At 36.6% G+C, this 11773-nt stretch overlaps 1 protein-coding gene across 1 annotated transcript; it reads left to right on the plus strand.

Moving 5' to 3' along the window:
- Positions 1-2919: 2919 nt before the first annotated feature.
- Positions 2920-8497, plus strand: LOC115424891 (B-cell receptor CD22-like). Its single transcript, XM_030142289.1, has 10 exons — positions 2920-2941; positions 3095-3182; positions 4049-4405; positions 4535-4768; positions 5051-5320; positions 5516-5779; positions 6057-6138; positions 7380-7440; positions 7748-7935; positions 8014-8497. The coding sequence occupies exons 2-10, from the start codon at positions 3113-3115 to the stop codon at positions 8102-8104; spliced, it is 1617 nt and encodes a 538-aa protein (XP_029998149.1). The 5' UTR covers positions 2920-2941; positions 3095-3112; the 3' UTR covers positions 8105-8497.
- Positions 8498-11773: the final 3276 nt, after the last annotated feature.

Genomic DNA, 11773 nt, shown 5'->3' on the forward strand with positions numbered 1-11773 from the left:
TTTCATAAATATTGGTCAGCAATAACTTGCCATCACTGTTTATTCAGTATTACACATATGTTCGCATTCGACAAAACAATGTACTGCTACTGCAATGGCCTTACACTTTTCACACCAAATAACTAGAAAAAAAACAACAAAAAACATTCTACTTGTAAAGTACAATGAGCACAGGCCTTAAGAGTCCAGGAGCAAAAAGATGACCAGAGGAGGATTATGAACCACCCAACCGTGTAAAAATCTACAAAGCTAAAACTGAGTCACATAACCATGACAATCACTAATTTACTGAACAACCTCTATCAACCTGAACAAACCAGTATCATAGAACCAATCTGGGACTGCACACTGACACAACTGTGCAGAAGGACTGACGTTTGGTTTGATCCAGGACAGAACAGAGCTGGTACTCTGGACTGCCTGCTGCAAGTCTCTTTCCCACTGTTTCTTTACTCTTTCCTTTCTTGGAATTTTGCTGCAACTGATGAATAAGAAACATCAAATTGTGCACTACAATGAACATTGTAGACCAGGGGTGTCAAACTCATTTTAGTTCAGGGGCCACATATGCTCATTATGATCTAAAGTGGGCCGGAGCAGTAAAATAAAATAAATAATAGGATATGAACTTTTGAGTGAAAAAAGTAAATTCTGTAATGAAGATGTTTACATCTACAAATTGTACTTGAACATAACATGAACAAATATGAACAACCTGAAAATGTGTTAGTAAAATAAGTGCAATGTTAACGATACTACACCTCAGTTTATCATTTATACAAGTGAATCATAACTTAGAGGTCGCATTGGATCTACAAATACACAAAACATTAATTAACAGGCAGAATATTGTTAAAATTCCACATACTTCTCTTTAGACATTTCAGATATTCACATTTTTTTGTAAAACACTTGTCTGTAAATGTAAACATTTTTGTGTAATTTCACTTTTTTTTTATGCTAAAACAAAGAGACAAATTTCCAGTTTTCATTATTCATAGGTTATTTTGATAGTATTTTACTGGTCTGATCCACTTTAGACTGAAATGACCTAAAATGAATTGAACATCCTTGATTATTAATATCTTCAGTGTAATTTTTGCATTTCACAAATTCCTCCCAGGGGCTGGATTGAACCCTTTGGTGGACCGGATTTGGTCCCCGGGCCACATGTTGGTCACCTGTGTTGTGGACATACAGATTTTTTTTCATGCTTGTGTAACTTATTATTATGACAAACAACAACTTTGACAATAATTTAATAATCTGAAACTTCACATCCCAGTAATTTCCAAAAAAGGGGATTTGATTTAACTTTAATATTGTGTGTAATACTCCAATCAATGTGAATGTAACATGAAGCCTAGCGTCTGGGTGTTCACCTCTGATCTGCTCCTCTGGTCCACTCCCCACAAACTGCAAACTCCACTGCCTCTGTTCAGCCTGACACCACAACAACACACACGTTTAGACACAGTTTGGATTCATAGGCTATTATAGATTTGTGACTCTGGAAATATACCGGGTACTCACAATTTTTCACGCAAATAAGTAGCAGAGGATTTTCATCAGTTTGCTGGTTCGCCCCTCCATCTCTCCTCACATTATCAAATGCACTGAATTAGCATCACCGGGCCGTGGGCCGTGACCTCTGTGACCTCTCTGCTTGCGACAGCTAATAGCCGACACATGCTAGTATTGGGCTACTGGCTACACTAACCAGCCAAACTTGTGGGGAACGGGACAAAGATTTGCTTAAACAGTTGTAAGTCAAAGGCACTGCTATTCTGACCAGTTTGTCTCTTGCAAAAAGTCGAGGCCATGCGATGTGTGATCAGCAACAGCAGAGCTACTGAGTAGCATGAGTGGAACACAAGCAGAGCAGGAGAGAGAGGCAGAGACAGGAGGAGGACTGGGGAAAGGACAGGAGGCACTGGGAATTATTTGGATTTAACTTAATATTAAAATATGATTATAATGTCATGTCGATACGGACTCTGTTGTCTTCTTTGAAAGAGGAAAAAAATAAATAATTACATTTAAAAAAAAAAAAAAAAAAAGATCGCCAGAAGGGCACCGACGCCAGAGGGGCAGGTCTTAAGGGACACCTCAGGTCTACCTGTGCACGTCCCTGCTTCAAAGTAATGTGTTCCATCTTTAACCTTTTCCTCCATTAATAAGATCACAAGTCAAACAGAAGGTGTTGATTGACAGGTGTGATTGACAGTTTGCAAAGTTGGACCTCTGAAGCTTCTGTTAATTTAATAAAATCTTTTCTTGACAGACAGCTACATTGTAGTTGTAGCTTATACTTGCAATCCAATAGCCCCACCCATTTCATTCCAAATATGGTCGCTTTTGCCCAAAAAATACAAAATAATCCCCTCCATGTCCTTCTTGTTTTTTTCTTGATCATAAAATCCATTCTGTGTAAGCGTTCTGTGTAAAAATTTATTCCATGTATGTATGTATTCTGTTTTTTTGTTTTCCTCATATTTTGCTCCAAACCCAACTTTTTTTAACTGGGGTTGTATTCCATCACAGTTCTATCATGTCTGTTTTTAAACTTCATGATTATATTTCAGCGTTTAGCATATTCACACCCTGTATATGTTGTCAAATACCACATCACAGGAAATAACAAACTGAGCCTTGATCTACACAGGATGTAACAGGTTTTCTTTCCTGTCAGAGCTGTTGCTACGTATGTGACAGAGGGTTATTACTGACAGGTGAAACTGTTAGAGTTCATCATATTCAGAAGGTATATTAAAATGTTTCAAGGTTTGCTCTAAAAAGGTTTTGCTTTGTTTAACTGTGACATTTATCTCAACATGAATATTAATGTTAAAATAGGAAGGAAATAAAGCTGTTTAACAACCTCATGTTCAGTTCGGTGACCACAGAGGAGAGGCATCTGGACAAGAAAACATCCGTTCCAGTAAGTTCAATTATTTATTATTATTATTATTATTATTATTATTATTATTATTATTATTATTATTATTATTATTATTATTATTATTATTATTATTATTTATGTAATGACTCTTTTGTGAAATGTATCTGTTAACATCTTTTAATTCATCTATAGTCATAGTCAGACAGTGAGATGAGAACAGCAACAGCGATGAGTTTAACATCAGCAAGTGGATTTATCGTCTTCCTTCTCTCTCTTGCAGGTACTGTAGATCTTTATTTACATGAACAGAATGATTTTTATTGTGAAAGTTACATATTAAACAGTGTGAACAGCAAACATCTGTCAATCATTCTGGTTTGTAATTGACAACAGTTTAGTTTCTGGATGAGATCTGCAGCTTTTCATAACTTAATGAGTTCTAACATGTGCTGGTTTGGTTAGAACCATTATCCTAAGCCATCTAAAAGTATTCTAATCAATAAATCACTCAAATGTTCTTCAGAACAAAACTTTTCAACATCAGATGTATAGTGTGATGTAAAAATGTTAGATCAGTTTTTGTGTTTCTCACATCTGTATAAATACAAGATTTCCTGTTTTATTTCTTACCATATTCTAATGTTTTTTTGTGCAGTAGTTTTACCAAATTAAGTTTATTATTGGTCTGATGGTCACACACTAAATAAATTTTTCTTTTATTCATTGTAGCTGCTGTGAAAAGTTTCTAACACCTCTGTGTTCTGCATTTCTGTGTTTTTCTTTCCGTCCATCTGACCACAGAGTGAACAAAGGAAACAAACCAAGAACAGATCAGACTCAAACAATAATAACTATGGTGTTACTGATCATCTGACGGATTAAACAGATATGAGGATAAAGAGTTCAATATAATAAGACTTCAGGTGTTTATGAGCTGAACACTACATGAATGTAATATGTCAGATGATTTATTAAAGGTTTTTGGCTGATATCTTTGAACAACTGCATTGTTTTTCAGTGATTATAGATTAAAGTGTCTCTGTTTTTGAGGTTCATCCAGTTGACCTTTTTCTACAACCACAATGATGATCTTTGAATTGATTTATCCATTGACTTATATTTGTTTCTTTATTTGTTCTGTTACAGTTGTTCAGGGTCAGAATGGATGGAGAGTGACTTACACTTCTACTCAGATCTGTGCCTTAAAAGGATCAACAGTCGACATGAGCTGCACCTACACATACCCATACTGGATCGATAGTCGTTTAACTAAAATGAAGGAAAAATTTTGGTTTATTAATGGAGACATTAAACCTGTAGATCTGAAAACAGAGTCAGAGTACAAAGATCGTGTACTTTTATATGACTATGGGGGCTACTACTCTTCTGTGAGAATCTCAGACCTGAGACAGAGCGACTCAGCTCAGTACCAGTTCAGGTTTATAACAAACCAACCTGGTGGACGTTATACTGGTTCACCTGGAGTCACTCTGACTGTCACAGGTAAATGCTTCAGAAATATACAAATACATTCATCTAATAGTTCAAATCTGTATATATGTGTAGTTTCTTGTGTGTTTGTTAAATTGTTCATTTAATATAACATTTCTTTATTTTTCATAACACGTCCAGATCTCCACGTCCATGTGACCAGTTCATCATCCTGCAGGAATTCAAACTGTGTCCAAGTAGAGCTGAGGTGTCACAGCAGCTGTCGTCTACCTGACAATTACAAATACACCTGGTTCAAGAATGGACAGGAGATTCAGAGTGAAACATCATCTTCTTATTCCACCTCTTTTTCCTCTGAAGATACCGTTTCCTGTGCTGTTAAAGGTTATGAGATGTTCTCCTCTCCTCCAGTGTGTGAGTTTACTCCACAGTCTTCCTCTAACATGTCTCCATCTAGTGGAGGTTTTTATCTAATGCAGTGTAACATGACTGCATGGATTTCCAAATGATTTCTGTGTGTACTGGAGAGATGTTCAAACTGTAGCTTCTATAAGTGACCAGTGTCTCCACCACTTCTGTCCATCTTGTCTCCATCTGTCAGCTTTATACTTTGGTGGGTTATGAGGGGTGGAGTCAAAAATCAAACATTACTGTGATTTTTATCTTAAAATGTTTTGTTAACGTTTTCTTCTCCAGTTGCTCCAAGGGTTCCTTCAGTGACTTTCAGTCCCTCTGGTGAAATCATTGAGGGCAGTTCAGTGACTCTGACCTGTACCAGTGATGCAAACCCACCTGTTACTAAATACACCTGGTACAAGAGAGGAAAGAATCAACTTCAGTCAAGAGGTGAAGGACAGCAGTTTGTCCTCAGCTTCATCAACTCCTCTGACTCTGGATCATATTCATGTATAGCAAAGAACAGTCTGGGGTTGAAGATGTTAGAATACGTCAATATTGATGTGAAATGTGAGTAATATACTTTTTTTTTTTTTGTAGAATATGTCTAGTGTCATGTGACACATCCAATGAGAATCCTCTGTTCTCTGGAGATTCTGATGCAGCAAAGGATGAATCTGCAAATCACTGAAACACATCATACAGCAACAAAGGAACCATATTCATTCATTCATTCATTCTTTCATTCTGTCAAATCTCCTCCAGATCCTCCCAGACTTCCCTCTGTGTCCGTGAGTCCGTCTGGTCAGATAGTTCAGGGCAGTTCAGTGACTCTGACCTGTACCAGTGATGCAAACCCACCTGTTACTAAATACACCTGGTACAAGGAGGATGAAGACTCACCAAAAGCATCAGGACAGAACTTCACCATCACTGACTTCAGATCTGAACACAGTGGGAATTATTACTGTGAAGCCCAGAACAGCAGAGGACGACAGAACTCCACCTCACATCTGATTGTTGTATCATGTGAGTGTTTGTATTTAACTGCACATAGACTCAGAAAAAAACTAAAAACACAGTGAGAGTCACACTTTGTAAATGTTGTTGAGCTTTTTAATGCGTAAAGCATTTTGTAGAGAAAGCCAGGGCGTTTTTTTTTAGACTTACAGCAGCTTAAAGTTTTTCTTTGTATTTGTATTTACAAGTTTTAACACCTCATCAAGTCTGTTTAATACTGTGAACATGTGCTGTGTTTCTCTCTTTGTTGTTTTTATCTTTCAGTGTTTTCTTCTTCTTTTTTCAGCCAAATGGAAATCAGTAGCAGCTGGAGTGACTGTTGCCATTCTCCTTCCCATAATCCTCATCTCTGTCTTCATATTAGTCAGGTAAATTAAATTTCACCAGAGAATTCCTTGAATTCATGAGCCATGGAATAATTTTAATATAGTTTGAACCATCAGCCACTTCTTCAGTTTTTTAAATAAAACCCAAATGAGAATAGAGGCATTGAAACTGTGGTGCTTTTGGAGAACTTTCAGTTCATGCTGGGAGGAAAAGTAGTTCTGTTGGGGGTTTAGTGACTTTCAGTTTATACATGGTAAGACCAAGACCTTATGCAGTGCATGGAAGTTATTCAACTCCTTGGATGTTTTCCCCTTTTATTGCTAGTTCGACTATGATGATATCCAAAGCAATGTAGCATGTTTGTTAATAATTTAACACAAAAAACAAAAACAACAACAAATAATAATAATAATAATAATAATAATAATAATAATAATAATAATAATAATAATAATAATAATAATATCAAAGTGAAGAAAGTTTCTACAAAGTAACATCAGTTAATTAGAAACACATAATATATTGCTATATAATGTAAAAAAGTAATTGAATATTCTCCTGTTTTAAACTGACTGGTCTTATTCACCAGAGGTTCAGTAATAATGATAATATTCTCACAATAGTGACCTGAGAACAGTGAATGTGTCTGAAGTGATTGTAATATAAACATATCTGTGTCTGGAAGGTTCAGTATTCATAGCTACTAATACACTTCAAATATAAAAGAACACACAACCAGCCCTGACAAAAGGTTATTGAAAAGCACAACTGTAGTTTGTGGAATTCACTAAATATCCACTGATGACAAAGATCACAGAACACACACATCACAGCAGAGAAATGATAAGGCTCATCTAGAAAAGTTCAGTGTCGGTTTAGATTGTGTTCACCGTTTTATCAGACAGCATTTTCTTTTGGTAAAACTCATTTTGGTGTTCCTATTCATTCCTTCACTGGTTGTAGTGTATTATTCCACACACATCAGATTTAGGAAGGACAGGTTTAATAAAAAAAAAAAAAGAAACTGTCATGAACAGCTTGTGCACCTCAGTCAGCAGAGAATGAAAGAATGAAGTGATGTTTAACATGAAGTGAATGAAGGGGCAGCAGTGGAGTGTAAAGTCTGGTTCTTGTGACATTAGCCGATACATGTTTAGACGACAAACTGATTCCTTTTAGATTCATGTCGAGGAAAAAGGGAAGCAGTGCATGATCTATGTGGTAACCAATGGATTTGTATGTGTCTGAGCTGCATTTGTTTCTTCATTGTGTGTTTCTCTAGAAGATGGAGGGCTTTGAAAACATCATCTGAACCTGAAGACAGAGCGGACAACAGCCAACAGGTGAGAACAGATGTGTTTTAGTACAAAACTAAGCTGTTCTGGAAAATGTCATCTGACTGCAGCTCATCATGTTCTTCACTCAAACCAACTCATGATGTGATTACATTCACCAGAAGTTGTCCTGCTTTTTTCACCTGTTTTATATCCCCTTTCTGTCATTTGCTGACATGTTGATAGAATATCTTCAACGTTGTTTTCTGTCATATTGGTCTTTTCAGCAGATTGCCGTCCTCTCTCTGAATGCACCATTTAAAATAAAGTCGTACGCAGGTGAAATGTTTCCTTCACAGTATTTTTGTCTGTGCAGTGTCCACCTAATCACAGACACCCAGAGGAGCAGGACAACCTTCATTACGCCACCGTCAACTTCTCTCAGAACAAGGAGGATCCAGTTTACTCCAACACTGGACCAGCTCGGTGCCCAAGACACAAGAAGGAACCAACATTTACTGAGTACTCTGCTCTCCCATTTCATAACAACAGCAAAAAGCAGAGGTGAGATCTGACATTCTCTTGTATTTAAACATCAAATCAATTTACAATCATCTGATTAATCTTCTATTTCTATGTCAGAGACAGAGTTCAGGAAACTGCCGAGGATTCAGCTGTATTGTACAGCACAGTCAACCAAACCAAAAGGCCAAGGACCTCGGCTCCAAAGTGAAATGTGTAATACCACTCATGGCCACTAGAGGCAGCTCCTAAGAGCCTTGTCTCCCATGGACTCACACTGAACTTCTCTCTAAACTTTTTAAGTCATTTTTTTTCTAGGAGTGTTTTTTCTCAGTTATTGTTTTTGGAATTTCTAATAAGTAATGTGTTCCATCTTTAACCTTTTCCTCCATTAATAAGATCACAAGTCAAACAGAAGGCATTGATTGAAAGGCGTGATTGACAGTTTGGAAAGTTGGACCTCTGAAGCTTCTGTTAATTTAATCAAATCTTTTCTTGACAGACAGCTACATTGTAGTTGTAGCTCATACTTGCAATCCCATAGCCCCACCCATTTTGTCCAAATGTGGTCACTTTTGCCCCCAAAACACAAAATAATCCCTTTCACATCCTTTATGTTTTTTTTTTTTTATTAAATCCATTCTGTGTATCCGTTCTGTGTAAAAAAATCTATTCTTTGTATATATGTATTCTGTTTTTGCTTTTTTTTTTCTTCACATTTTTGCTCCATAACCCAACTTTTTTGTAACTGGGGTTGTATTTAATCATAGTTCAATTTTATCTGTTTTTAAGCATTATGATTTTCTGGCTGTGTTTTTCATCTTCACACCCTGTATAAATTGTCAAATACCACATCACAGGAAATAACAGACTGAGCCTTGAGCTACACAGGATGTAACAGGTTTTCTTTCCTGTCAGAGCTGTTTCTATGTGTGTGACTGAGGGTTGTTACTGGAAGGTGAAACTATTAGAGTTCATCAGATTCAGTTGGTATATTAAAATGTTTCAAGCTTTGCTCTAAATAGTTTTAGCTTTTTTAACCATGACATTTATCTTAGCATGAATATTAATGTTAAAGTAGGAAGGAAATAAAGCTGTTTAACAACCTCATGTTCAGTTCAGTGACCACAGAGGAGAGGCATCTGGACAAGAAAACACCCATTCCAGTAAGTTCAATTATTTACTGATTATCTGACGCTTTTTTAAAATGTATCTGTTAACATCTTTTAATTCATCTGAAGTCAGAGTCAGACAGTGAGATGAGAACAGCAACAACAATGAGTTTAACATCAGCAAGTGGATTTATCGTCTTCCTTCTCTCTGTTACAGGTACTGTAGATCTTTATTTACATGAACAGAATGATTTTTATTGTGAAAGTTACATATTAAAACTGTGTGAACAGCAAACCTCTGTCAATCATTCTGGTTTGTAATTGACTACAGTTTTTTTTTCCGTAGATGAGATCTGCAGCTTTCCAAAACTTAATGAGTTCTAACATGTGCTGGTTTGGTTAGAACCATTATCCGAAGCCATCTAAAAGTATTTTAATCAATAAATCACTCAAATGTACTTCATAACAAAACTGATGTATAGTGTGATGTAAAAAATGTTAAATCAGTTTTTGTGTTTCTCACATCTGTATAAATACAAGATTTCCTGTTTTATTTCTTACCATATTCTAGTGTTTTACTGTGCAATAGTTTGACTAAATTCAGGTTATTATTGGTCTGATGGCCACACACTAAATAAACTCCTCTTTTTTTCATCATAGCTGCTGTGAAAAGTTTCTAACACCTCTATGTTCTGCATTTCTGTTTTTTTCTTTGCATCCATCTGACCACAGAGTGAACAGAGGAAACAAACCAAGAACAGCTCAGACTCAAACAATAATAACTATGGTGTTACTGATCATCTGATGGATTAAACAGATATGAGGATAAAGGGTTAAACATAATAAAACTTTAGGCATTTATGAGCTGAACACTACATTAATGTAATCTAACAGATGATTTATTAAAGGTTTTTGTCTGATATCTTTGAACAACTGCATTGTTTTTCAGTGATTATAGATTAAAGTGTCTGTTTTTGAGGTTCATCCAGTTTACCTTTATCTACAACCACAATGATGATCTTTTAATTGATTTATCCCTTGACTTCCATTTGTTTCTTAATTTGTTCTGTTGCAGTTTTTCAGGGTCAGAATGGCCGGTGAATCCGACTACCAGTGCACTGAACTGGGACACAGCAGACACGGACTGGAGGCTTTGGATTGTGGACGAGTCTGTTGTTCAAACAGCTTCAAACGATACTGGTAAGGTTTATTTCTCAGGCACATGGTTAATGGCTCACAAAAAGTCAACTTTAGAGATTAAAGTGATCTACAAAAGTTATGGATGTTAAAACACTAGCTACTGGTATGTTAACAACAAGCTAACAATAACATTTACGTCTTGTCTCCGAAACGCCGTTTCCTTGGTGGGTTGATAAAAGGCAGAACTGAACCCAATAGTTAACAGAACCGTGTTCCAGTAGACAGGGTTATTGTCCACATTATGGAGAACATGTCAAATTAATGCACTGTTTCTTTGTTTTGTTCTTTACAGTTATTGTCCATGGACGAGGAGGCAGATTCACAGCAACAGCACCTGGATGTTTCTTCCCTTTTGTAAAGTTTTTAAAGCTTTTTTTTTTATTATTTTTTTATTTGAGCCTATTTTTTTTTACTTCAGTGTGAATAAACCCATTTGAAATGCATAAAGTTCACTTTGTCCGTGTTTTCCTATGCCTCACTTAAACTTGGGTAACAATACTGTTCTGCTGACCTCACTAATTATCTGTTTACAGGCTATCGTTGTATTATGTTTCTACGTATGCAATATAGAAATCCACATATTTATGTTTATGACAAATGCCATAGAGTGAATATTTGTGTTTTTCGCCTGTGGATTGCAACAGGCTGTATACACAAGTGCAGCGCTTACTGCTGGTCGAGCGTCTCCCGAGTCCCGCACTAGATCCAATCACGTGATCACGTTTTACGACGACGTAATGACGCGGCTCTGATTTGGCTCCGCTTGGCTCTTGACCTATGAAAAAGCAAACCGGTTCTTCAGAGGCACCAGGTTGGAACCAGTTAAGCACTGGCTCTAGCACCGGCACCGAACTAGCACCGGGTTCTTTTTGGTGGAAAAGGGGTTTGTATTGAGACATGAGCAACATTCCTCCATGTCATGGACAGCACATAATTCCATATCATATTTACACAGTACTAAATCCCATTTAGAGGGCACAGGCTTTTAGAAATAGCCCAAAAATAGCCTAAAGTTCAATACAGTCTGTTATTCCTTAACAGGCCAAAAAAGCTGAGACACAATATAATAGACAGCTGTGGTCAGCTGAGCCTTCCCCTCAGTTTACATTCACTCATTTTGGAGAAAAGTTGATCATTGTTCATCCTTAAACATTAATATTATACATCATAGGTTGAAGATGATATTAGATTCTCATCTGATCAAATGGCTAATATAGTGGTGGGATTGTATGTCAGTGGAACTTGTACATAGATCATGGTTGGATTATCACACATTCTTGTTATATATGCTTTTATGGAAAATCTTTGGCTTTTCTAAGAAATTTAAAAACTGGATTAAATTCAATAGCTGAATAAATCTTTGTCAGGAACAGATGTCAGCTGCTTCCTGGGGGCTGTGCCCCCCCCAAAGGTCTGATCCTAGAATCGCCCCTGTGGCAGAACAAGAATACACATTATAAAAGCAGAATTAACATTATGAAAACTCATGTCCTTTCCAAACTCCTCTTCTTGGCTAACATCTTTCCTACAACTGAGAAAACGATAATCCGACTTAATAAACAGTATGT

This window comes from Sphaeramia orbicularis, chromosome 1, assembly GCF_902148855.1.
Source record: "Sphaeramia orbicularis chromosome 1, fSphaOr1.1, whole genome shotgun sequence".
Classification (NCBI taxonomy): domain Eukaryota; kingdom Metazoa; phylum Chordata; class Actinopteri; order Kurtiformes; family Apogonidae; genus Sphaeramia; species Sphaeramia orbicularis.

Bases quoted from the DNA above. Each gene is read 5' to 3' on its own strand.
- LOC115424891 (XM_030142289.1), top strand. From the start codon at position 3,113: ATGAGAACAGCAACAGCGATGAGTTTAACATCAGCAAGTGGATTTATC. The intron at 5,780-6,056 runs GTGAGTGTTTGT...TTCTTTTTTCAG, and splicing joins ACATCTGATTGTTGTATCAT to CCAAATGGAAATCAGTAGCA. The intron at 7,936-8,013 runs GTGAGATCTGAC...TTTCTATGTCAG, and splicing joins AACAACAGCAAAAAGCAGAG to AGACAGAGTTCAGGAAACTG.